At 49.3% G+C, this 25556-nt stretch overlaps 11 protein-coding genes across 11 annotated transcripts; 5 read left to right on the top strand and 6 right to left on the bottom strand.

The window, feature by feature from the left end:
- Positions 1 to 408: 408 nt before the first annotated feature.
- AA0111_g6532 (hypothetical protein) lies at positions 409 to 768 on the top strand (the record flags this gene model as incomplete). Its single annotated transcript, XM_028652765.1, has 1 exon — positions 409 to 768. One exon carries the CDS (start codon positions 409 to 411, stop codon positions 766 to 768), a length of 360 nt encoding a protein of 119 aa, XP_028505637.1.
- Positions 769 to 5574: 4806 nt separating this feature from the next.
- AA0111_g6531 (hypothetical protein) lies at positions 5575 to 6455 on the bottom strand (the record flags this gene model as incomplete). Its single annotated transcript, XM_028652764.1, has 2 exons — positions 5575 to 5903; positions 5954 to 6455. 2 exons carry the CDS (start codon positions 6453 to 6455, stop codon positions 5575 to 5577), a joined length of 831 nt encoding a protein of 276 aa, XP_028505636.1.
- Positions 6456 to 7818: 1363 nt separating this feature from the next.
- On the top strand, positions 7819 to 8927 carry AA0111_g6530 (hypothetical protein; the record flags this gene model as incomplete). Its single annotated transcript, XM_028652763.1, has 2 exons — positions 7819 to 8692; positions 8746 to 8927. The coding sequence occupies 2 exons, from the start codon at positions 7819 to 7821 to the stop codon at positions 8925 to 8927; spliced, it is 1056 nt and encodes a 351-aa protein (XP_028505635.1).
- Positions 8928 to 9229: 302 nt separating this feature from the next.
- On the bottom strand, positions 9230 to 11023 carry AA0111_g6529 (hypothetical protein; the record flags this gene model as incomplete). Its single annotated transcript, XM_028652761.1, has 1 exon — positions 9230 to 11023. The coding sequence occupies one exon, from the start codon at positions 11021 to 11023 to the stop codon at positions 9230 to 9232; it is 1794 nt and encodes a 597-aa protein (XP_028505957.1).
- A 644-nt stretch (positions 11024 to 11667) lies between these two features.
- AA0111_g6528 (hypothetical protein) lies at positions 11668 to 12165 on the bottom strand (the record flags this gene model as incomplete). The annotated part of the gene is made up of 1 exon (XM_028652760.1): positions 11668 to 12165. One exon carries the CDS (start codon positions 12163 to 12165, stop codon positions 11668 to 11670), a length of 498 nt encoding a protein of 165 aa, XP_028505958.1.
- Positions 12166 to 13210: 1045 nt separating this feature from the next.
- Positions 13211 to 14704, bottom strand: AA0111_g6527 (hypothetical protein; the record flags this gene model as incomplete). Its single annotated transcript, XM_028652759.1, has 1 exon — positions 13211 to 14704. One exon carries the CDS (start codon positions 14702 to 14704, stop codon positions 13211 to 13213), a length of 1494 nt encoding a protein of 497 aa, XP_028505786.1.
- Positions 14705 to 15518: 814 nt separating this feature from the next.
- On the top strand, positions 15519 to 17799 carry AA0111_g6526 (hypothetical protein; the record flags this gene model as incomplete). Its single annotated transcript, XM_028652758.1, has 3 exons — positions 15519 to 16063; positions 16128 to 17139; positions 17203 to 17799. The coding sequence occupies 3 exons, from the start codon at positions 15519 to 15521 to the stop codon at positions 17797 to 17799; spliced, it is 2154 nt and encodes a 717-aa protein (XP_028505787.1).
- Positions 17800 to 18529: 730 nt separating this feature from the next.
- AA0111_g6525 (hypothetical protein) lies at positions 18530 to 19664 on the bottom strand (the record flags this gene model as incomplete). The annotated part of the gene is made up of 3 exons (XM_028652757.1): positions 18530 to 18891; positions 18946 to 19561; positions 19611 to 19664. The coding sequence occupies 3 exons, from the start codon at positions 19662 to 19664 to the stop codon at positions 18530 to 18532; spliced, it is 1032 nt and encodes a 343-aa protein (XP_028505955.1).
- A 1042-nt stretch (positions 19665 to 20706) lies between these two features.
- On the top strand, positions 20707 to 20874 carry AA0111_g6524 (hypothetical protein; the record flags this gene model as incomplete). The annotated part of the gene is made up of 1 exon (XM_028652756.1): positions 20707 to 20874. One exon carries the CDS (start codon positions 20707 to 20709, stop codon positions 20872 to 20874), a length of 168 nt encoding a protein of 55 aa, XP_028505956.1.
- Positions 20875 to 20940: 66 nt separating this feature from the next.
- AA0111_g6523 (hypothetical protein) lies at positions 20941 to 21087 on the top strand (the record flags this gene model as incomplete). The annotated part of the gene is made up of 1 exon (XM_028652755.1): positions 20941 to 21087. One exon carries the CDS (start codon positions 20941 to 20943, stop codon positions 21085 to 21087), a length of 147 nt encoding a protein of 48 aa, XP_028505788.1.
- Positions 21088 to 21559: 472 nt separating this feature from the next.
- On the bottom strand, positions 21560 to 25052 carry AA0111_g6522 (DNA polymerase delta catalytic subunit; the record flags this gene model as incomplete). Its single annotated transcript, XM_028652754.1, has 4 exons — positions 21560 to 22319; positions 22368 to 24184; positions 24230 to 24607; positions 24660 to 25052. 4 exons carry the CDS (start codon positions 25050 to 25052, stop codon positions 21560 to 21562), a joined length of 3348 nt encoding a protein of 1115 aa, XP_028505789.1.
- Positions 25053 to 25556: the final 504 nt, after the last annotated feature.

Here is a 25556-nt window from a genome sequence, read left to right as displayed (position 1 = left end):
CACTAGGATGCTGCTTTCCTCAAGTCCATGATGTTACAACGTCTTTCTTGTATATCAGTGTTCGGAAAGAGGCCCTGTGGGAAGAAAGCTGCAAATGCAACTTCAAAATGCAGACATTCCATATTTTCTAGCATCACCCAACCAAACATCAACAATCACGAATCGTCCGTATCAGCGAGTACCCGAACCAATATCTGAATGATAATGGAATTACACATCAAACCGAGTACCTCCCTTCCACGACCTTGTCCTGTGGAGTTCTTCAGGCACAAAAGCCATGGTGTGACTTTCTTCTACATGTTCTCACTGCACGATGCACACACAATCCTGGCAAGGGGAAGGGGCGCTACAGTTCACTTCAACCCGCCAAACTCGCCGATCACAGTCTACTAGGAATACACCAACACCATGGCTCGCTTTCCCGATAAACCCCGCCATCTTCTCAATGGACCACTCAGCCCTGCCGATACACTCCACGTTTGGGCAAGAGACCGATATCCGCCGGCACCTATGACCATTCTACGAGAAACTATGGTCACACCATCTGGCGGTATGCTAGACAGGGAGTATGTGTGGCAAGGCTGGCTATACGAAGAAAGAACGGGAGGGTGGGATTTGGATTCGATGGCATACTGGCCGAGCGTGGAAACAGTCACGACATCGTCATCGGGTTATAACAGTGGACTGACACCATGGATCCGTGAGGTCGGGACTGCGAAAGGGCAACTCCGGGTGTACAGACCTGAGAAGGGGAGAGGAATGGAATGAGCATGGCAGATATCAATTGTGTGGTCGATACGCTGTGGGTATCGAAGTTATGGAATAAACGCAGCATTAGGGATCAAGAATTATGAACCTTGCGGATACATGTTTCCGCCAGCTATCCACATTCATCTGCAAGGCTGACTACTATTATTGATTCGTACTGTTGGCCACACCTCCTCCCTGACATAACGTTCAGCTCAACCACGACGACGACGCTGAAACACTCTTTTCAACCACTCAACTATTCGAACTCCAACGATGCTGTGGAAGGGCCAGTGTTGTATCGAATGAAGCAGGGCTGTCCGTGAGCATTGCGAAACCACCATGGCTGGTCCGACAGCAAGTTGTTCGACTGAGTTGGACAACACACGTGATACATCCTCAGCAGAAGGAGACCCAACAAACTAGCACCAGTATTCCAATCATCCTTCCTGACAGCTCCGATAACGAGCGTCCCACTTCATCTTTGTTGCGACTGAAGGAGGGATGGACCATCGTCTCTTCCATCTGCTCCTGATCCTGAGACGTTTTACGGCAGATGCGATATCAAGTTGTAACCCTAGATGGAGACACTTGATGACCTCCAGACAACGATCTCTGTTTCGCCTTAGGGTTGGGCGAGATCCAAAATCTTGTCTAGAACCGGTCCCTTCGCTCGCGTTGAGAATATGCATCGAGACGTGCATGTCGTGGGATGTGCGATTTGAAAAGCGACTGAAGGTTGGCGACTGCTTGTCGTAGCGAGGCAGAATATGTCCGAGGAAACAAGTGTATTGGGCTATTTTGTCCCTGGGAGTGGCGGGAGGATTTGAAGCGAATGATGAGATCACGGTTTTCGAAGATGAAATCAACGTCGTGAGTAGAGTGATGCGTATAGTGGACCAAAGACTTGTTGATCAGCCCTTTTGTAATTGGTGATGCGAAGACCGTCAATTATCACGTCGCGTATTTCGCGTAGCAGGGTGCGGACAGGCGACATGTCTAGGTCTGGCTGGGGTTACTGCGAAAAGGTGGACTGTAACGGAAAGAGAGAGAGGTGCAGTCGAGTCGTGCGCACATCCTTCGCTTTTTGTTCAATCCTTTGTTGGGTGGCCCAGGTAACCATTATTTGGTTCAGGGTGCGGTAGGAAAGGGTTCATCTCTGTCTGAGCATATTATACTTGCCATGTCTTCCTTCGGAGTTGCTAATTGGCTCGATATTGCCGAGATCACTGGAACTACAGGGATTGTGGTTGGCTCGTTGTGTGAGTTGTACCAAGGTATCCAGTATGTAAGCCTACCATAAACATACATACTGCGCTATAGGCCATAATCTCTCAACAACATCCTCAACGGACATCTCAACCCCGCGTCTCAGCAAACAAGGACTGCTGTTTGCGAACAGCGGTCACGACAATATGGTTCTGCGGACTAAACTTGCTCGTTTCCTATATGCATTGGTTGAGGTCTCTTTGAAGACGCAATTAAGTCTTTGCTTATAGACACAATGTGGTATGCTAAATAGTCTTGGAATAGCCTACCAGCGCTTGCTCGCGTATGCTACAGCCAGTTATCTTACTGCATCACCCAACGTGCCAATTCACTCATCGAAGTATGAGGATCTTTGGTCTTAGCAGTTGTTGTCAGCATGCAGCAAAGACCCAAGGCATGCGCGCTGTGAAACGGAAACGTGTTGGGATGCTCCAATAGTGGTGACGTCATCAGGGGACACCGAGGCTAAGCAACGTGACGCGATTCGACCTTAACAATAACGCGATCATTTGGCAAGAACGCGATGCCACCGCGTCTCATCTATTGCTACAAAACAGCATGAGAACCGTATAGCCATGCACTCGTGTGTAATGTCACCATGCCCGCGACTTCCATGTTGTTGACCACGAAACAGTCTTAGAAGCTCTACAACATACGTTACGTCGTATGCGTTGATCATCTCAACCTTCAGGCCGCAAGGTCAATCTATCACGCGTGGTTGGATATGCCCGATGCGCCACCATCAAGAAAGCTCGTTGGCTAGGAGTTACATTCCAGGGATATCGTGGCACGTCAATCACGCGATATCCGCGCCTTCGCTGCTCAGTACACATCGGTAGCTGCGATGGAGTTGTTGCCATCAAATGAACTACACAGAAGGAGTGAATCCCAATGCTGCATCAACTGCAACAATTGCGATATGGATGCTGACGTCGGATCCACACCCTACCGTCGGGCTCTATCCATTCTTCAGTGCAAACATCCTTTGTTTGTTAGTCGATCATCACTCCACAGTGTTTAAAATATCAAATACAAGACGCTAAACACGAATCTAGTAGACTTGCTGCGGCATCGCATACCTCAAAACGGTCCGTCACAGAATGCGAGTCTGTCCACCAGTTTGCGAATGGTTTAGGGGTTGCCCAAACCAGGCCCTTATATACTATGCCTTCTCCGATAAATGGCTATGTTGTTATTGCATTGGACACACGCGGATCGGGACTCCGCTTTGCGCAGAAGATGGCTGGAGACGTGGCACTTGTGTCGACACCGAGGGGCAAAACTGGTTCTGTGATTCGCATGCAAATCGATGCGATGCCATTATAGAGAGACCACCAGGTCGCTCTACGGGAAATCCACGTCGCTGCATGCGTGTTGGAACCTTGTATCAAGACAACTACGATGGCCAATACTTCTGTATCGGACACATGCCAGGTTACCAAGGACCGCTCCGTAGCGAGCCAGTCAACCCACCACAACGACGTACTTTACCGCCAAAAGGACGTTCGATGGTCTCGCAGATCTCCATACCTACGCCAAATCTTTCAGACATACAGTCAAGAACTTCAATACAGCTGCCACCATCGCGTGCATCATACCAGCCCCGAACAAGAACAACTAGGCGCAGACAGGCTCTTGGTACGAATCGAAGCCAAGATGTATCCGCTTCTAATGTCCTTGCACCCCATGCTACACTCCCGAGAGTGGTCTCTCGACATTCGAACCGTACTCCGTCCATCGCCACACAACCTCAAGGCCTTGCTGCACGTATCGCAAGCGCTATCTCGCCCCTGCCTGCGATTCTTTTGTCCTCTGAAAACGATATGCCTCCACCTCTCACCAGCATCGTCCCTACAGATCCAGACACTCCAGCAGTGGCGCCAGCAGCACCGCACTCAACATTCCGAGTCGACTTGAACGTCTTCTCAACTGTTGTACATACTGAATGTTGCATATGTTTGGAACCGCAAAGGAGTATGCGTCGTCTCGTCACTTGTAGTCATATGTTCTGCGAAGAGTGTTTGTCGAAGCAGGTCAACGGGCCGTATGCGAGGGCCCACGATTGCCCGCTTTGCCGGAAAAATATATTCGAAGGCACGGAACGGGAGACGTACTGAGCTTGGAAAGTAGAGGATTAAAGAACTCTCGATACAAACCAGATTTTTGAGTTTGGTCATCGGTAACAGTGACGTGTTTTGTTGGTTTCCATATGCAGCTTCCATCTCATGTATAGTTAGTTTGTTGTTTGTCACATTCCTTTGTTCATTCACCTACATCAGTTGCATCTACTTCACGTACAATACATCATCCAATCAATCTCATCTGATCTATCACTTGTTCTGTTCCAAGATGTTTCCTGTCACTACTCGCATGCTCCCACACTGTCGGAGCCGTGGCTTCATTTCGTCTCTCACTTCGCCAAACTCATCACTCACTACTCCGCTGTCTTCTGTCAGTTTCCAGCAGTGTTTGCAAGTCTTGGCACACTGAGACTGACTACAGATTCTGCGATTCCGATACTGTTTTCATTTTTCAACCTTGATTGAAGTACAAATTATATACCAAAAACTAAACGATGGTGTCGAGCGACCCTATCAAACCACCTGTTGCGATAGCATCACCGTCAAAGTCCGCGGAAACCTCGTACGTGTTATTACTTCGCTTTAGGTAACGCCGGTGCTGACGTTCTATAACACAAAGGCTGTTCAATAACCCGACTCTCTCTGACGTCAAGATTCGCCAAATTTACAAAGGCAAGGCTACAGAGTACTTTGCACACAAAGCCGTTCTCTGCGCACACTCCAAGTGGTTTCTCAAAGCGTTTACTGGAAAGTTCAAGGTATTTCCCTTTCTAGTAGATCTCAATCAATCTTCACTAAGCCCACGTTTCAGGAAGCTTCTGAGCAAACAATCGAAGTACTCGATGATGACCCGAAGAACTTCGAGCTCATGCTCAAGTTCATTTACACTATGGAATTGCCTTCCCCTTCATGCCCAAGCTGAAGGGGTATTGAGGCCATAGTCGAGCAGAATATCATGGTTCCCATTGGCGTCCATATTCTAGCTGATAAGTACGCGATTACTCCTCTCCTGCACCGTACCTGCGACCAAGTCGAGGTTGCTATGCGCACTCATGGAGGGTCTCTGCGCGCTAATCTCATTTCTGAGATTGTTGCAGCATATTATGGTTCTTGTCCACGCGCCCAGAGCACCATGGGCATTACCATAGCACAGGGAATCGACAAGCATGCTAGTTCTTGGATTTCGCGCAGCCAGATGTCTCCAAATACTACCTTTGAGCCAACAATTAAGACGTACAGTTTTTTCGCTGCGGACCTTTTGCTTGCCTTGAGATCTGCTGGAGGTTTAGATTTTGGCAGATAGTCTTCAAAACTGCAGAGGCTGAGAGCGAACAGTACCACGGAAGTCATGTCATCTTGCGAGAATTCTATAGACTTGCAGACCAAACCAAGGTCGATTCGGGTCAAGAGTCCACTTCTGTACGTATCATGCCTTGATAGTCACCCATTACAAGGAACATACCATACATGCGATGACTCAATGTATGTCAAGTACACTGCTACCCTCCCATTGGCCCCACAACTTCTTCATGATACCCTGCCTCTGCAATGTGTCTTGTAGGTCTTTCAACGCAGCAAGTCTACCGCTGCCATCTTTCATCTTCCAATTCCAACCTTCCGAGCGACCAGCCATAATCAGCTCCCACTGCGCCTTGTCATCCGTTGATAGCATATGTGCCTCTGGCTTGCTGGATACCGTGACCGGATCGCGTGCCTGTAGGAAAGCAAAGTTGGCTGTACCCTGCATGCATTCACGAACCTCGAGGATTTTCGTAGTCAGTTGTGGGTTATATACACGCGCAGTGTCTGTTAACTTTAGCAAAGAGCTCTCGTAAGATCACAACATGTTTACTCACTGACGATACCGATCTTCATCTCATCAGCCACATCCGCGACAGCAACTTCCATCTCTTGGTGACCTGTCTCTTCAACCATTCTCACGTTGATCTGACGCCCGCCGACTTTGCTCCAACACAGCTCTTGTACCGCGCGTTCTGCTTCTTGTTCTCCAGCGATCCTGATGAATGTGCGTAACGGGTAGGCAAGGTTTTTGACGTTGGGAAGAACAAAGTCAGGCGAGATGGTGAAATCTTGGAAGAGCGTGAGCACGTCTTGATAAGTGAGTTGTGGTGGGTAATTGGAAAGCTCAATCTTGTCCCAATGCATACTTGATCGTCGTGATGGTGTGGGAGAGGAAGGTGGTGTAGGTGGTGTAACTTTGATTATGATCGAGTGAGGAAGAGGGATTCGAGGTGGGGCTCTACGATTTGCGCTGAGTGAATGGACGGTCTTCGTGAAAAATCGGTGAGTGCGGTTGGACGACTTGGCCATTTGCACTTCAGGGTCCGATATCATCATTGTAGCCTAGCTTTGGTGATTAGCAGTGTAGATACAAGATCACTTTAGTCATAAAGAGGTTCTGTTGAGGCAGTGGTTGAGAGAGGTCAAGATACGATGTTGAAGATTGCTCAATGTTCATATTCTACTTGATGTGTGTGTACACGGTCACCTTGACAATGCAACTCTTCTTCACCTAGGGTTTGCAAAAGTACATATTGATTGCGCAAGTCCTGGAAGCGATACCTCAGGCGCTACACACACATCTCGGACGTCTCTCTCACCTCGCAGCTAGCGTGACGAGGTAAGATATCATATTGATGATCACCACCAATTCTCAGCTTGCGCACTGACTTGACTGAGGAAGAGTTTTGTGTAGGGTTTCTCGAAGAACTTGACACGCAATTCTCAACCGGGCTGAGGCTGGCCATGAGACCTCTTGAGACGAATGAACAGGATCTAGGGAGTTATAAGCCCAGAAAGTGTTCTCCGTAGTATTCTCTTACCACGTTTGCGAGTGGAGACAGCAATTCTGATTAGCTGAGATATTCAGTCGACATGAACCCATGGTGATGTGGGAGTATATCAGAGGACACGAGACAACAGAGAAAGATGAAAAAGCTATGAGGGATAACGACAAAGCCAGCTTTGAGGTGAGGTATGATGATATGATATGAACAAGCGGAGGCCAGGGCAGTAGTGAACTGCGAGCTGGAATGGAACTTGAAGACGAAAGCAAAGCAGCACAGTCTGAGAATCAGAAAACATAAGGGATCAGCGCATTCGGCAAATCTCTCGTTGAATGGTTAGGGAGAACATCGCGTCAGAATGAGACAAATGAGAAGAGCATTATGCAATGGAGATAACATTGCCTACCAGCTTCTCAGTGGGATACGAACTTAGCGTTCTTCGGTAGACTTTACGAAGCCCACTCACCCACACGCCCAATCCGAGGTAAAGGCTTATCGTCCAACACAGCCACCTCAATCATTTCCGCCCTTGACTATCTGTCCTCAGGTGAGTCACGATTATAGGGATAGTGGCACAAGTGACGTTAAGAGCCGAAAAGGCAGCCGTGAACGAGATGCGGAGGTTGACGCGCTCCGATTGGCAGCCGGAGAAGGCCGATGGTGGGGCAGTCGCGGGGTATCGTCACCATTTCCACTATGGTTGCAGGCCGTCTCGTTGCATGTCGGCAATTAATTTGCCTGATGTCCTGTTGTTTTCTTGCGTACATCCAATTGCGCGTATCCAAGTCTCCCTCTCGCATTGCCCAGGTGACATAGCCATCCCTTTTGCTCAAGATTACTTTGTCGATCGCCGAAACAACATCCCACCAAGCCCCACCTTCCCCTGAGCGCATCTAGCGGTAATCGTCGAAATCATGGCCGAATCAATTCCCAAGACGCAAACTGCAGGTTGGATCCAAGATCCCGGCCCTGATTGCGTCCTCCAAATCCGAAACGATGTCCAAGTCCAGACCCCTTCCACTGGCGAAGTCCTCGTAAAGCTCGAATACAGCGGGATATGTCACAGCGACTGCCACAACCTGGTCTCCCCTGGCAAATACACCGAGGTGCCTGGCCATGAAGGCGTCGGCAGTGTCGTATCGCTTGGCCAGGGTGTGTCAGAAGACTTGCTGGGAAAGAGGGTGGGCATAAAGTGGCTTTGGAACGCGTGCAAAGAGTGCAGTAGCTGTAAACAGGGCAAGGAGAACCACTGTGCCAAGCAGAAGAACACTGGACGGAGTGTTTGGGGTACATTGCAGCAGTATGTGGTTGCGGATGCCGAATTCGTGACCAAGATACCAGAGGGAGTCAAGAGCGAGATTGCGGCGCCACTACTCTGTGCAGGCCTGAGTCTTGCGGGCGCCGTGTCCAAACTCACTCCAGAGGTCAATCCAGGCGACTTTGTGGCTATCATTGGTGCTGGAGGTGGTCTTGGACATATCGGTGTGCAGATTGCTACCATCAAGGGATACAAAGTCATCGCGATTGACAGCGGCGCCGAAAAGGAGAAGCTGACCAAGGAAATGGGTGCCGTCGCTTTTGTCGACTACGCCAAACAGGATGTGTTACAGGCAGTCAGGGACCTCACAGATGGTGAAGGTGCGCATGGCGTCATCTGCGTCGCTGGAAGCGAAAGAGCCTATCAGCAAGCTCCAGCGTTGGCGAGGAATAGTGGCGTCTTCGTTTGTGTTGGACTTCCGCCGGACACGTTCATGTTTCCCATGTCTCCGATTCACATCGCTAACAGAGGTATTTCTTCACATCTTCTCTAAATGCTGGAGACATTTCGCTAACAATACCAGGGTTGGTCATTAGAGGATCGTCAACAGGCAGCGCTAAGCAGATGGACGAGCTTCTACAAATGGCTTTGGAAGGCAAGATCACACCAAAAGTCGAAGTATACGACTTTGCCGACTCTCCAAAGATTTTGCAGGAATTGCAACGTTACGAGGTTACTGGTAGGAAGGTAGTACGGGCACCATAAGAGCGTGACTGGTTCTGCTCAAGCCCAGCAGTTGAGAGCATGCAATAGAGTGATGTTATCATCCATATGCGGTGACGTTGAAGTGATGCATGGAACGGGGTCAAGGATGTGTACGTGGGGACTTGGGTGTACAGTATGTAGAATATCTACGGGATTCGGCGCCATTCCTTGGCAAGAGACATTGACTGCATGAAACTTCAACGGCGATAACCGTGTATTCATGGGTTTGCTTAGATGCTATGTGGGTTCGTCCAGACGTATCCCATTTTTTGCAAGACACTCTATTGATATATTGGACTCAGTTAGTACCAGTCCCCGCTCTCCTCGTTTGCCTTCACGTCCATCGGGTTCATGCTCATGATCCGCTGCCCAGGTATCGTATCCGTGAACGCACTCTCAAACACACCACTAACAGCTCTTCGCCCAATCTCTACGAAACTGTCATATGTGTCATTTTCGCCTGTGATAGCGCTCCATTCAGGATCCGTGGGGCTGCGTGCAGGCCCCAAATCGCTCCAGCGCGTAACGATGAGAGCCTGTTTGAAGCGTTCAGGGCCGTTGCCGCGCACACTCTTATCTTCGACAAGTTTGAGTTCAAACAAGTATTCGGTGGGACATTTTGGGCAGCGACGCATCGGTCGGCATATGGAGCAGAGATGAACCATGCCGACGGCTCTTCTTCCTAAGTTGCGTTCACGGAATTTGTCGAGAGCCGTTGTTTCGGAGTCGTGGACGTGAGGAATATGCTTCAGTGCACACTTGGGGATCGAAGTTAGTAGTCCATGTTTCCAATGCGCGCATACGCTGAAGTAGGGCGTATAGTCTCCACGGCTAAACAAAAGCATGCGCTTTGCTGCATCTGTCATACCGCCTTCAACATAATGTTGTGATCGAATGCGCATTAACATGTGACCTTTGTCAGTGATGTGATATGTAGAGTCATGGCTCCAGTCTGAATACCCGTCTTTCCAACGGCGGCCCAGCGACTGGTGGGGAATGCCATATTCTGGACCGTAGGCCCAATGGCGGCGGGCTAATTGAATGAAGGCGAATGGAAGCGTGCGGCCATCGCTTAGACGAATTCGCGGTGGAGGGATGTGGATGTTGGTTCGATTAGGGCATTCGAAGAGTGGGTTGAGGACATTCTGAGGTTTCAGTGTCTCTAGGCCAGGCTGGATTCGTAAATGCCACTGCGCGCAGGGAAAACAAAAGAGATGGCGTGGCATCTTTTGGTCCATTGCAAGTAGAAACTCGAGCCGATGCGGCCGGTGGAGCGGGTCCATGAGTAGTTTGTACGGGTGTCTACCTAGTCGAGCATACATGGTCCGGCATGTAGACGATAGGTTGGCAACATCGAGTGGTGACAGAAAATCTGCAACACGGAGCCATATTTCAGGCGATGCACTGCCAATTACTGCCATTCCATCAGGCTTTGTAGGGTCATATAGTAGCGATTGATCATCCCTTTCTTCTTCAATAGTATCCACTCCATCAATGTATGTGAAAGCATGCATCATATCTGTCAGATCCTTCCTTTCTCCGGTATCCTTATCTAGAATATCATCGGCTCTTGTGGGCTTCGAAGGCGCCCGATGGGCCTTGCTTAACCTTGAAGGCTGGGGTTTTGATGGCGCGTAAGGTAGAGTTTTTTCGTGTTCCAGTTGCGGTATTGATGCAGATCTCGAGCTATGTGGTTGATATAAAGGTGCAGCATACTGTGGTTGTCCTTCTGAATTGCGACGGTAATCGGCCGCTTGTTGCCCAGGCTGTAAGTATGCGTTATTTGTGTCCGTAAGAGCGTTAACGGCAGCATATGGGTGATCACGCAACGCATGTGGCGCAAGACCAGTGACATCTTCGTAGGTCGGTAAGCCAAAAGCGTTCTCTGATAAATCGCTTCTTTCATTCGTGAAGCTGCCAGAATCCTGGCGGTTGGTGTTCGCGACGTTCGGGGTTGAGTCAAGCTTTCCGAGTATATCGCTTCGTGATCCTTTCTTGGAAAGCTTTTTCCGCGTACCCGGCTCTTTTGGTTGTTTCCCTGATCGCATGCCAAACATGGCACGCAGGCCGCCTTTCTTGGTTTCTCGCTCCGCCATAGTGGAGACACCTGCAGCTAAGCGTGGAGATGGTGATTGGGTGTCGTTGGACTCAAGACGGGGATTTGGAGTCTGTGCGACACAAAAGATGACCAGGAGGGTTTACGCAGGCGGTATCAATACAATTCATACGAGAAGTGTGCTTGTCGAAAGATGTTTATCGAAATTGCCGCAGGGTGGATGACGATCGTCATCGCGTGGCGGCTCGTTTCGGCAGGGGATCCGTACTCATCCGCTGCTCAATTAGTCCATTAGTACGCCCAATCTGTGGGTAAATATGCCGTCATAAGTAACAGTGTGCATGCAATAAGCAGAGATCCAGACCGCTTCCAGGTCGACGTATTATAGGCTTGCAGTGCGCGATGGTTTGGAGGCACGCGAAAGACGCACGACATGCATTGACCACTTACGTCTGACGTAATCCGCTAGAGGTTCGCCGATCTTTCACACTCTTCCACCAACCTCCTCATTATTTGTCCTGAATTCGGCTAATAATACAATCTCATCACGGCAAGAGAATGGAGCTACTTTTTGAATTGAAAATGCTGAGACACGGGCGAAATGTACAAAAGTTCATCTATACCTAGATGCTTGACGCTTCCCAAATGATTTGTCAAGTGTCTCGATAGACATGAATAGCAACATCACAGGAGGCTCACCCTTGCTCTATGCTCCATTGCTAACCAAGGTAAACACCACGTATCTGTGCCCATCAATCTCCCTTGCCAGTTCTCTATGCACCAGATGGGTCGACCCAGGATAGACGCCACGATGTTTGCATACAGACTGACATAATCGATAACAAGCTTGGAGGTAGCCTTTGAGAGCTCTCGTTCATCGAAATCGTCGCTTGTAGGCTGCATTGCTACATCTTCAAACACTCTTCCCAGATTTCGGCAAAGACCGTTGATAGTATCGCGATTCTGGACAGTTTGCGAGCCGCTGTAGACGCTGAGATCTTTGAGAAGAGTCGTCAATCGCTCTGACAGGCGCGTCTCAGCCATGCCATCAAGCGCAGGTGCGACCGATAAGACGAAAGAGATCAGGACCTGCAGGTTCTTGTGCAAGAAGAGATGTTCCGAATGGAGCATGATCTCGATTGTGTTAAGTGTCGCGATCTGTGCGGAGGATGCAGGGTCCATCTTCATAACTTTGGATGTTTTTTGAGTAAATGGTCGATAGTTGACCATTCTCAGTCCAGTGTTATGGTGAACTGTTTCAGGCTGGTTGCAGCTTCCTGCTCATGATCTAAAGGCGAGATAGGCTCGATTGGCTCTTGACTAATCTCTACCAACAATCGATAGAAGCAGCTGGACTTGAGTGCGTATAACATCGTTTGGCGACTGGCTTTCGATGGATCCGGTAACATCAAGGACTAGCTCAATAAATTCAAACTGATCCTGGTACACGTCGGCTGAAAGGTGCACGATCATGTCGGCAGATTCGGCCATGGCTGTAGTAGTCGTGTCGCAGCGATTTTGCAGGTGAGGGGCGCACGACCCAAGACAGTATTAGCGACACTTCGTGGTACTGGGACGCACCCCGTAGGGCAGGAGAAAACACATGAGGATTGACAGCTGGCAAAAGGCCAGACGCGCTGGCGGTGAATTTGCGCCTGCAACAAACACTCGGTAGACCAAGATCCTTGGCAAAGGTCACATATACTCACATGTACGTGTCGCAACACTCGCAGCACATAGAATGAGTGTGTCAGTCGATCAAGAACATTGTATCAGCAGGTCATATGCGTTATCTTCATAGTACATAACGACATTACTGCCAGCCAATAATGCCTCACACTCCGTATCCTCCTATATTTTGCCTTTCACATTGACCAGCTATCCTGCCTCAAAGCGATCGGTCCTTTCACCTTGAGTTTAGAGACGAGGTCTTCGTCCGCCTTCTCCGTCCACTGGGATGTTGTGCATCAAATGGATGATTGCCATACGAAACATGTCAAAAACACAGTCGACGGTGTGATAGCCATGTCACTCATAAAGGTCATAGTGTTATCGGTGATCTGGACTTCTGAGTGTAGAGAGTATGGTTTATGGGAGCTGTAGGTAGGCAGAAGGTTCTGTACGCACGACTTTTACCGGTTGCGCAAGCTGCTTCATCACCGTTGTATCAGATCATATAGCTATGCTTTCCTCTAGACCTTTGTTTCTCCTCAAGAAGAGCACACTTCTAGCTTCTCGTCCTCCACGTCGAGTTTCTCGCAATCATGTAGTCTTTACTTTGGATGGCCTTCCAGATACCCCAAAATCCGCCCAATGGCCAGATGCTCCTTAGTTTTAATCCTAGATCCTTATTCGCCATGTTCGTATACTTTTCGATATCGACATGCACTTTGTCATACACTTCTGGCAGCATCTCTGCGTTGTATTTCTTCCTCAATCCCTGATGCCATTTGCGGTCGAACTGTGCCCAGAATTCATCTTTGCTATAATAGGTTTGCGCATATAGCCACTTCATACCACCCATCTCGCCAAGCGTCTTCTCTAGCGCGCGGTTCTTGTGAAGGTAAGTCGTTGGGTCTTTGGGACCAAAACCCCAGAGGCCGATGTTAAGCATCTGATCTGACTTTAGGCTGCCTTTGGTATGGGGATGCATTGTTGGTTGTGGGCTTTGCTTCAAAGGACAGAGCCATAGAGGCCAGATATTGAACGTCTTATCGGTGTAATCGATGAACTTTTCGGCATTCGGATAGGGCAAGGCCATATCCTGAACGATGTAGCGTGTTGCAATGCCCGATGCATGGAGAGCTCGGTAAAGCATGCGTGTATGAAGGAAGTCGTCGAGGAACCATCGAGTATACTTATTGAAGGGAAAGCGCATATAACTGAAAGCGGATCGACCAACCCAAAAGCCCCCACGGTCGTAGCGGAACATGTACTCGGCCAACGGTATGTACTCTATGACTGGCTTGGTAGAATCTCGTGTTGCATTTTCGACATGCAGGTAGAACCATGGGTCCCAGGGGTTACTGAAAGTTTGTGGTTTGGTATTTGGTGGAAGCTCATCCGTCATCTCACCTGTAACGATAGCACCATGCTCTTTGTTGAATAAAATTCCATCGACGTAGTCGTTCTTCTCCCCCCTGTCGCCTCGGGTATGATCTTCGACTTCTTTGACAGCTTGAGCAACGCTACGTGTAGGATAGTATGTTGTCTTGACATATTTCTTAGCCTCAATGAGCTTCAAGTCGACAAGCGTAGTAACGCCTAAGGTACCGACGGCACCAGCAGCTCCTCTGAAGAGGTCTTCATTTTTCTTTTCGCTAGCCTTGGTCACCTCACCATCAGCCATGACCATCTCCACCTCATTGATGGTACGATCGAAGAAGCCGAACTTGAAACTGCTACTCTCGCCTGCCGTTCCCGCATAACCTCCACCAACAGTGATACCAGGAAACTCCATCACGACGGGTGGCACAAGACCATGCGGTAGCGTAGCTTCTACGAGGCGATCCATAGGCACATTTGGCTCAACAAGCGCCGTCTTGCTTTGCGTGTCAACACTGATGACATTTCGTAGAGCGCTGATGTCTACGACATGCTTCTTAAGATTTGGACGCGTGCTGTTGGTCGAGCCGTGAGATATCCGGAAAGGCTCTTTGCGCGTGAAGTAGTCTTTGACTTTTGACGCGACTTGCGCGACAACGCGCTGATGACGATCCATCCTGAAATGAAAACGTGAAAAGTTGAGAACGCCGGTAAATGCCAATGCTATCGATACATGACGTGTTTTCTGAATCTATGGTCGAAGCTGCGCGATTGACGATCAGATCGGTAGAGACGCAGATTTTCTCCGATGCGCTAAACTTCACTGGTCTAGATCTTGGCTGTCTTCTTTCTGGCTTCGCTCTCCATCTGCAAACATCATGTCTGGGAACAACATGTTCCTAACAATCACTTGTTATCTCCAGTACTTGAAAGCCTAGCATACACAGCACATCGCATCGAGTCGACTGTACTCACTGGTATATCGTCTCTCAAGAATACCCCGATTATTCCTTGGTAGTATACAAGTGCAGTGCTCAACTCGGGGTCAAACAGTACATCAGAAAGTAGGCGGTATGAGCGTACCTAAGATCCCGCTTGATCTTGCGGCAATGTGGTTTAGTTTGCTGCAGCTGTACGGTCGAGTCTTTGTAACCCGAAGCGTCCCATCTGAAATAGGTTAGACTATTTCCGGTCGAGCTTCACAAACTGGAGCTTGACCTAAGCTGACAGCATATCTCTTGCGACGAAACGTCCTTCCAAATCCATTAACTTTGTTGCATTTATCCTTCTAGGCGACTTCCGTATTCATCGTCTATGTCTTATCGCATGTCTCTATTATTGCTCCCTGTAAAGGTTACATCGGCCTTGCAGAAGCGGGCCGAGGACGCTTGACGGCAGCCAAGACACAGCTACCTAGATATCTTAATACGACAACAGGACCCAAGGTGCTTGAACGACTTGACTGCCTTTCCCATCGTATCATACAGAGTATGATGTTCTTCGCGTTATCACATTTCGTCGGTCTCGTAACCGCGCTGCATTCTCTCCCGCCTGTCTTACCGAGCTACAGCGATACGAGTGACCCCGGCTTCTCAATCAGCACGGGCGCAAGGAAGATATACATTGACAAACAATTTGCCGGTACAAGAGACTCTGAAGGTCTAACCCTCATACCGCCATCTGCTCATGAGTTCGCGAACACACTTCGCGCCGACCTTTCATCGCTCTTCGGTGATTCGTGGACTTTGGAGCAAGTAGACGACTTTCCTATCACTGGTATTCATCTCGGCCCAATCCGCGATAGCAATACTCCATTGACATACGAGAATGGTCAATCTACAAAAGAGGGATATGAACTTGATGTTACTAATGGTAGTGTGTACATAGGCGGGACTGGTGCGAGGGGCATGTTTTGGGGAACGCGCACTCTTTTACAAGAGCTGCTGATCGGAAACGGAACACTCGTGACAGGCCGCACAGTTGATGCGCCCGCGTATAGCACACGGGGATTCATGCTCGATGCGGGTCGCAAATGGTAAGTCATCTCCATGTACGAACTGCATATGAGAGATTCACTGACTTCGCACCCCTGCGTTTAGGTACGATAAACACTTTCTCAAAGAGCTTTGCACATATGTCTCGTTCTTCAAGATTTCGGAATTCCATTACCACTCCAGCGACAACTATCCCTTGAATCGTGGCCGCAATGAGACCTGGCAGAATGTCTTTTCGCATTTCTCCCTGTTTCCAGAACAAAATTCCGAGCTACAGGGTATCATCCAGCGCCCGAACGAGACACTGTCGCGAGCCGACTTTGAAGATTTTCAAGAACACTGCGCACAACGTGGCGTCACTGTCATCCCCGAAATCGAAGCTCCAGGTCACGCACTAGCAATTACGAAATGGAAGCCTGAGTTGGCACTCGCAAAGAAGGACCTGCTGAACTTGAGCCATCCAGATGCTATCCCCACAGTCAAAGCGATTTGGTCTGAGTTCCTGCCATGGTTTCAAACGAAGGAAGTTCACATTGGCGCTGACGAATACGATCCTGACCTAGCGGATGACTATATCAACTTTGTCAATGAGATGTCCGACTTCGTCAACAGTACTTCCGGCAAGCGCATACGTATATGGGGTACTTATGAACCATCCGAGAATCTCACCATCTCCAAGGATGTCATCATACAACACTGGCAGTACGGTCAATCAGACCCTCTTGAGCTTCAGGGTGGTGGATATAACATCATCAACTCCGAGGACTGGTGGGCATACATGAGTCTCAAGAACGATCATATGCCTATCCTGCCCGCGCCCTACCCACAGTTTTACAACGTCACGCGCACGATGAACTTCGCCAACATTCCCGGCTGGCAGTGGGTGCCGTCTCTTTACAATCCAGTCAATACTACAGAACAGCTACAACCCAGTGCTAGCGGTAACAAGGGTGCTATCCTTGCGGCCTGGAACGATAATGGCGCGGATGCGACTACCCAGCTTGAAGCCTACTACGCGATGCGCGAGGGCATACCCGTCATGGCGGCGCGTGCTTGGGCTGGCACGCGGGGTACAAAGATTGCCTCGGGCGACTTATCAGAAAGCGTCGCGTTCCTGGTATGTACAGCGGAGAGTGAAAGCGATGCACTTTGACCTTATGACTAACTCATGACTGATCAGGCAGCCAAAGCTCCAGGACAAAATTTGGATCGACATTTCCACAGCGCGCAAGTGGACATGAAAAGCCCAAAGCTGCTATCATGGAAGACTTCTTTAAACAACAGCACTGCGCCGCTAGACTTCGGATCGTATGGTCCACCATACACGCTTACCCTGGAGATATCCTCGCCATTCACCCTCTCTGGGCCCGATACTTCGCTGTCTCTAAGCAAATCTTCCAACGAGTCTAGTGGTAGCATCGAAACAATTACGTTCACCACTGCGGATGGCTTCGAATATCCTCTACGTTCCGTGTCTCCTAGCGATGGCTTCGATCTTGGCCATCCAGGTCGCATATGGACGAACCAGTCGTCATCTTCCCACGAGCCAGTACCTATCACACTTCCAGCTACATTGCGTATAGAAACGGACGTGGTTAATGGTAGTCGCGTATGGGCTAATGATACATTCGTGGGACGTTTCGAAGTATTCGTGTTTGGGGGACGTAACACGCTGTTTAGCTGGAGTCAAATGGCTCTTGTTGCGCCGCTAGACTCGATAGAGGGTGGTGTTACAAGCTTGCTACTACAGGCTGGGACTCGACTTGGTGCTTTGTAGTAGAGTAGTGACAGCTATGCATGGCTACTAGCGAGTCTTGTTCAAAACGTGTGTTCGTCTTCTTCCTCAATCCTCGGCGCTAAGTCAAAGTATCAATGGAAATGCAAATCAAGGATCACAAGGAACAACAGGTAGAGAACAGATAGAAGAGCTGGCTTACAGCATCAGCTCCTTTCGCAAACAATCACCTGCGGACACTGTAGGGGCCTTTACTTCCTTCTTCACAGCGCAGCTTGGTGACTACACGTGGAAGATTCTACCGAATCGATTGCTAGGATCGATCTTTGCAAAGTCAAGCCTATATTCAAAACATCCATTTGTTCGACGGACGGAGAGTCCTGCCTGTTCAACAACCAATCGAGCATCAATTGTTGGAAGACCCATCAAGACAAGATATCAACGCGCTCATGCCGTAGATGTGTCTGGGAAAGGAGGCAGAGACCCTTGCATATATTAAAGCTGTCAGAGTATCTCACGAATAAACACGCCAACATTCTTCTCATGACAATGTGGTTCGTGACATACGGTAAATTTTCATGCTGCACAAGGAGTGAGAAGATTTGTATTCGGTTAAACTGGTGGATATTTGACGCTCGAGTTGGAATGAAGTGTTAGGATATACCTGAGTTCATCTTTAAGTTGATGCAAGATTTACAATCACTACTGTAGTAGTTAAGCCGACCAGTATACCTACCAGCATATGCGAAGATTTCAATATTGCATCTTTTCCTCAATATGTCGCCGTCAACCGCTGGATCAAATAGTCTCCACTCATGACGTCCCCGTACTTCCTTCCTTCCTTCTCGTGTGTTCCTGGGATAGCTTCGATCTTGCGCTCGTAGTTCGGGTTGCAAAAGTAGGCTATTGAGTATCTGGGTGGGTATTCATCCTTGTCTGCATCTTCTGGTTTTGGTGGCGGCTCCACGACACGGTGCAACGTCGACTTGATAGTATCGTTCGACCAGCGTGCTAACAGGTCGCCAGCGTTGATTACTATGGTACCTTCAATAGGGGTGGCATTGACGAATGTGCCTTTTGGTGAGCGGACTTGGAGGCCACCACGTGCGTCCTGGAAGAGGAGGGTTATAGAACCTGTTATTATGTCAGTCGCTCCCTTCATCTAGTGTCTCAAGTCGGTCGCCATACCGTAGTCGCTGTGCTCTCCTGCGCGGACTTGCAGTTGCCCATCGTTCCTCTTGAAGATGCTCTTAGATACACCAGGGTAGTGCAACAAGCGCAATGTGTTGTCGCCCGCATCTGTGAAGCCATCAAACCAAGTCTCCTCAATGCCCATGCCCATTGCAATAGCGCGCATGACTTGCATGTGGAGGCTTTTGCATGTCTCAAAGAAGCCCATCATCTGATCCTTAAACTCCTTCGCCTCGTCGTCTCCGCTTGGCCACATGTTGGGTGTTTCGGGCTGGTCATCGCGTCCAATTTCCATGCTCTCCTTCAGGTCTGGCACCAAAGCGCGCATCTCCGCCTCTGTACCAGTCTGTTCCAGCACCACCAGCTTCTCTCGCCCTTGTGTTACGTAGCCGCGGTTGGCGGCGGCAGAGTACCATGCCAACTTATCTTTCTGCTCTTTCGGCCGTGCGAAGAATTTGGCCGAGTGGGAGAATACGGTGGATACGGTCGAAGGAGATATGCCATGATTCTTGAGGTAGACAAAGCCCGCATTTTGGAAGCCTTTTAGGACGGCGTCGGCAGTTTGCTTCTTCGCGTTGGCATCACCAGAGAGAAAGGCAGAGAAGTCGATGAGCTGCGCGTTGTTAGATGCTAACCAAGATCTACGGTTTGACATTGAATACCGGAATCTCCAGGTCATCCTGGGAGACAGCCGAGTCTACTTTGATATTGGCCATGGCGTTACTCGTCAACGCGTTGCTTAGGGTTGAACCTGTGTGATGCAGGGGAACGGCTACTAAAGAGACAGACGCGTGCTAGAAAAGAAGGCACCAAGATCAGGCGATAGGTGCGGTGCCAGCGGCCATCTCCGTAGCTCAGCCATGATGGATGGCTGGGTATTGTTGGCGGGGTTGTTGCCGAAGACAGAAGGTGTACACGAGCGCGATAAGGCTAATGGTGGGGTCGTTCGGCTGGAATCTCAACACCAGACTGACATCGTGACATTTTTCTCCGCCTGTCGTACAAGCATCTTGAATGTTTCAAAAGAAAGCCTACACATTAAAAACTTGCAACAATCAAAGTGGAGAGCAGAACGAACCGAGATAAGCTCCTCAGCATCTTCTTCTATAGAGATGGCTTTACAGCGATGGCTAAAGGGGTTGCTTTATTGCGCGTTGCTCCAGCTTAGAAGACTTTTGTTGCGGTCGACAAGGTTAGATGTCCGTATATTCTCGCATGGTATAGCATGTCTCGAGAATGCGTTCATGAAACTTGATATGGGTAATCTGTCTCGCTCAGATCGTATCCTCAAGAATGCTCTGGAGAGATGTTGGAAGCGCAATAATATATTGGGTAATCGTTACCCCTGTAATCACATCCAGAATGCACCGGACCTCTCGACACAAGTCGAGCTCGTTCATCAATGTTGAGATAGGGAATGAAGAAGGAAAAAAGTGGATTGCCTCCTACTTTGTTGTTAGTTGCATTGGATACCTAGGCAGGTACATCCAGCAGTACCTAGTTAGTACAAGGCAACGGAGTGAACATACATGTTTCAGTGAGAGCGAACGCTTCCGGTCATACTATGTGGATCCAGGAACGTTGTGTTCGTTACTCTTTCACTTTACACTTCACCAATCACAACATGCAACTTCTCTCCTCAAGCTCAGCCACGGGAACCAATTGAAACACCTCAGCAACCTCGATTGCGCTTTTCCTTCTTCAAAGTATTGCTTCAGATCTCCAAGCTAATCTTCCTCTCCAACAGCAACTACCATCATGTCCAACCTCCAATACAGCAGGTCAACACTCCATCCGACCGCGGGACCTATATCCTCTCCATCTCTATCGATCAAGACCTCATTATCCTCGACACCCAGAGCCAAGTTCACAACCGACGTCCTCACCACACTTCGCGCCCACCAGATCATGCTCACAAACCTCTAGGTCGCCCAAAACAATGCTTACACCTCTGCCTATACCGCTTTCGCAACTCAGTGCATAGTCGAAGATATGGTACACACGGAAATCAAGGATGTCGTGACGAAGCTACTGGGACAGCAGAAAGATATCATGCTGTTTCAGACTTTCCTGAAGAGTTTCCAAGATTTTGTTGTTGGGCTAGAGGGCAACGTGAGCCATGAGATCGACGAGGATTGAGCACTTTGACGGGGAAAGGTTGGCGAAGGATATCAACAGGATATGACGCTGATGCGTTGATGAAGCCAGCTCCTCAGCGTTTACGATATGTTGTGGCAATGTGGAACGAATGGTTGGTAGCCTGTTTTCGTCGGAAGAGATGTTGAGTGTATTGTGGAGATGGTTGGCATTATATAGATGCTGGAAACTGCTAAGACGTCTAGAAGAAATCAGATCGCCGTGTACGGTGATCACGCTATCAAGGAGCTGAAGATGTTGTCAAAGGTGGTTGTAGTTACGGTCTCCAGAAGACACAACCACTAGATATCAATACATGATGCAACAACATTCATTAAGAGTTTACATGCATATATCGCTACGCACCTTGAACAAACTGAGTTGGCCTCCATTTTATACAGTTGGATATCCCATGCCATCATAACGCCCAAAACACCGCGTGTTAATTACATGATAGGAGTGAGACACTGTTTGATTACCATAGCGCCGCGTCCTTGTCGAAACGCACCAACTCTTTGCCTGCATCTTCAACGTCTTTCCTCGCCTTCATGCGCATGTAGAAGATTGGGCAATCCTTCGACGCGCAGATGACCTCGCAGTGAACACTGCCTTGACATCGCTGACACTGCGTCCAAAGGCGTGAAAAGCGAACCTCAAGTTCACTGACTTTGCTCAGCGTCTTTGTGTACAGCTCGCCGATGCGAGGCCGACAGTTCTCACAAACGGCACCATCTTTCTCATATGCAGCGGTCAGCGGCTTCTTACATCCCATGCATGTTTGCGTCTTCTTTGCGAACTTCATCAAACCACCCATGGTGGGTGCCGCCACGGTGATGGAACGCGTGTGATCACCAGTGAGTAGCGATGCTGCCTTCTTCTCACCTAGGATAGGCTCGAAAATTCTGCCGAGTGGTTTCGCGAGTTGGTTGTCCAGATAGTAACGCGTATCGATAGGTAAGTTGTTCTCAAGAACAAAGAGAGGATCTTCAGACTTCTCGAAGTTCTTCGCACCCGTGGCGGCTCTGACCATGACGTAGGCGACACGATCACCCAGAGCAGGCGCTGAACCCGCATCGCGCTTCTTCATACGTTCTGCAAGTTCAACGTGTGCTTGTTTGTTTGCATAGCCACCTGTTCCATCTTTGTTTTCTTGCTTGGTAAGGGCTTTGGTGATCACAAGGTTGGACATATCCACCTTATTCTGCAGAAGGTCTGCAATAGTCTCCTTGACGAACCTGTTTTGACGTTAGTATGTGAGCAATTAGAGTGGTGGAATAACTTACTCTTGAGCACCTTCCGGATCCTGGTCGATCAACAGCATGCGCAAGGAAGTTTCAATGACAGTCTGAACCAGACGGCAATTGTCACGACGAACTGTTTCGATACCCTTGGTGTCCATCTTGTCCCACTTGTTTGGATTGGTCCAGTACAGACCCGCGTAACGTTTCTTGTTGATGAGCAGGTAGGGGAAGTAGACCTTTTCAAACTCCAGTTTGATGGGCTTGATGAACTTCGAAGACACATAAATCGCAGCTTCCTCGCCCAACTTCATAGCTTCTGCTAGCTCTGAGGTACCGAACTTGACCATGACGGAATCGGTGTCACCGTAAATGACCTCGGCATCGTGTGTATATCCATTTGCGATGGTGTACTTTGCCTCTACCTCGGCTTTGGTCTTTTCAATCATCTGACGACCGAAACTTGTGGTACTACTTGCGATAGCAAGACATGGCAGCTTTCCGTTAGTGGCACCCGTCAATCCGTAAACCGAGTTGGCGCTGACTTTCAAAGCCAACTGACGACCGTTCAGCACAGCCTTCTTGAAGGGGTCGGTCTCGACCGCCAGCTCTTTCTTCGCCCTCTTACGCGCACCGAGTAATTCCTCTAGAATCTCTGTCAAGAGTCCCTTACGTGTCTTTGATGTGCAAAACATGTCGCCGTTCGGAGTGACAATGTAATCCTCATCCTTCTTCATTTTGAGCTTCTCCACTGTCTGCCTGTCGAGCCAGGTTGTATAGCAAAGATTGTGAGCCTGCATGATACTGGGATAAAGCGAAGCAAAATCAAGAGTTGCGACGGGTTCCTTATAGTAGCCACGCTTGGGCTCAATGACAGTCGCACCTTCGTACTGGTCACCGCTGTCGCCTTGGTTTGGGAGATCCGGAACGATGAGTTGATGCTCAAGGGCTTTACGGAACAATTGGCTGATGAAGCGAACTTGTTGTCCTCTGGCAAGAAGGTAGTTGAAAGGCACACCCGTGACACGAGCCATTTCCGTGTAGTTTACCAGGCACATGAGCTTGTCAAGCAGTCGCTGTGGTAGATAGGCATCCTTCAAACAGTATACAGCCAATCGTCGCCGGGAATTGGAGTCGCCGTTGAACAGTTCTGTGATCATACTGTGGTGTACATCTTCTTTTTGCTCTTTGAGGAAGTGAGCGCACACCGAGTTGAGTGTATAACTTCGCAGCTGATGATCTCGCTGGATGAGTTGCAACAAGTCGAGTTGTAGACGGCCATTGGTGTTGGTCGTCTTCGTGTCTCGGTTCCCCAGCTGTTTACTGGAGAAATTGGAGGTCTCTACCTTGGACTGTACAGTCTTCAGTCGAGACCAATACGGGAATCTCTGTAGTTTGAGGTGTTTTGCACGATCGAGCAAATACGGAAAGTCGAAGTTGTTGATGTTGTAACCGATGATAACATCTGGGTCGACCTCCTCGACGAAGTCTCGCCACTTCATCAGCATCTCGCCCTCATCCTGGAAAGACAAGACCTGTGTCGCAACAATAGGGCTGACAGTGTCTAGACAGAAGACGTTCCTGACGAAGGGTTTCTGCTCTCCGTATCTTGTAACGACGTTTGCGATCTGAATAACGGGGTCGACGTTCGCCTCCGGAAAGACACCTTTACGGCCAGCGCACTCGATATCGAAAGAGAGGATGCGGAGAGGGGCAAGCTTGGCCCATTCACCTTCAGCCTGGTGGGCGATGAGATCACTGTAGTGTAACTGTGCCTCAATCTGACAATTGGAGTGTCGATCGCGAGGGCTGATCATCCTGTATTTTCCGGCTGGTACTTCGACCCAGCACATACCGGCGACCTGGAATGTCAGTGACGCCACAACCTAGTTGTCAAAATGACGTACCTTGGTGTCAATCATGAAACGTAGCACGTAGGCGATGTTGTCGAAAGTAAGGATACCATCCTCTCTGGCCGGCCAGAGTCGCTTGTAATTAGCATTGCCTTTTTGCACCATCATTCGGACGCGGTTGATCATTTTCGGGTCTGTGACAGTGATCTTAAGATATGGGCTCTTCTGGTTACCCTGAAAGCGCAATATGTTCTCCCTCATACACATCTGTACTGACGCGATGACGGCTGAGTGCTGGTTGAAATTCTTCTGGCATTCGCTCTCCAGAAACACCTTGTACGGCTCGCAGTCTTCTTTGTGGAAGTTGAGTGGCGCGGCGACGTAGAAGTAATGTTGGAAACCGGTAACGTGGATAAGAACGGAGTGGCCAGTCTGTGATATATAATTAGTTCAAGGTCACATATGCCGTCTGTATGTTGCTCACCTCGGTTACACCAAAGAGCTTGACCGTCGTCTTGCCACCATTAAGTACGCCTTCTTCAGCCTCAATCTGTTGGAAGACGAGATTTTGTGTCATCTCGTTGAAGTCCTCTGGCAAGGGAGGCCGCCGCCATTGTTGGTCCTTCTCTGTGTTGTCTTTCTTCAACGTCTCCATGTCCTGCGTCATCTTCTCCAACGTCTCCTCAAACTCGCTTGGGCCCACCTGGCTCGCGTTGAAGGAGCCATTGACAGTCTTCTGTGGTGGTCTACTCCTCTCGTTGCCATTCTGGATCTTCAGCTTCTTTGATGAGTGGGGCGAAGCCTGTACATTTGCGCGGGTGCTCGATGTTTCGGTAAGGGCGCGTTTCGCCGGTGCTTTGGTTACGGCGCCTGGCATTTTGAGTATGTGACCGGCAGATATGACGCCTTGGAGCGTGATCTGTGACGGGTGGTGGATGTGTGTTTGTTGTTGGTGGAGTGGATGGAAAGTGTCTAGGGAGAACGCGAAAGCGTGTCGCAGGCGCGAGCGCGTCATCCCTGCTAATTGATTTACGCCACGCTAGCCGTCGCCTGCCATCACAACCCTCTCTGCACCCTCCTGTGTCACCACATGCATCTGACTGTGTTTCCGATTAGGCGGGCCGGTGATTCTACCATTGCATCTGAAATGTCCTCGCAACCTCCTCGTTTTGTGAATCTAGATAAGTGCAGCCTTGTCGCTACGTTCGGCACCTTACTCAAGGAGTCCATGGTCTTGAAGTATATCCACCTCACATAATCACTCCCTCGAGGACATGATTATCCAAAGTTCATCTTATCCATCAAACCACGGCTTTACGTTGGAACGCCGCGCCAAGGACCAGGCAACTGTCAGGCAATCATGACTGGCTTAAGGCTATGT

This window comes from Alternaria arborescens, assembly GCF_004154835.1.
Source record: "Alternaria arborescens strain FERA 675 chromosome Unknown contig_14, whole genome shotgun sequence".
Taxonomy (NCBI): Eukaryota; Fungi; Ascomycota; class Dothideomycetes; order Pleosporales; family Pleosporaceae; genus Alternaria; species Alternaria arborescens.
This window is presented reverse-complemented; position numbering and strand designations above follow the sequence as displayed.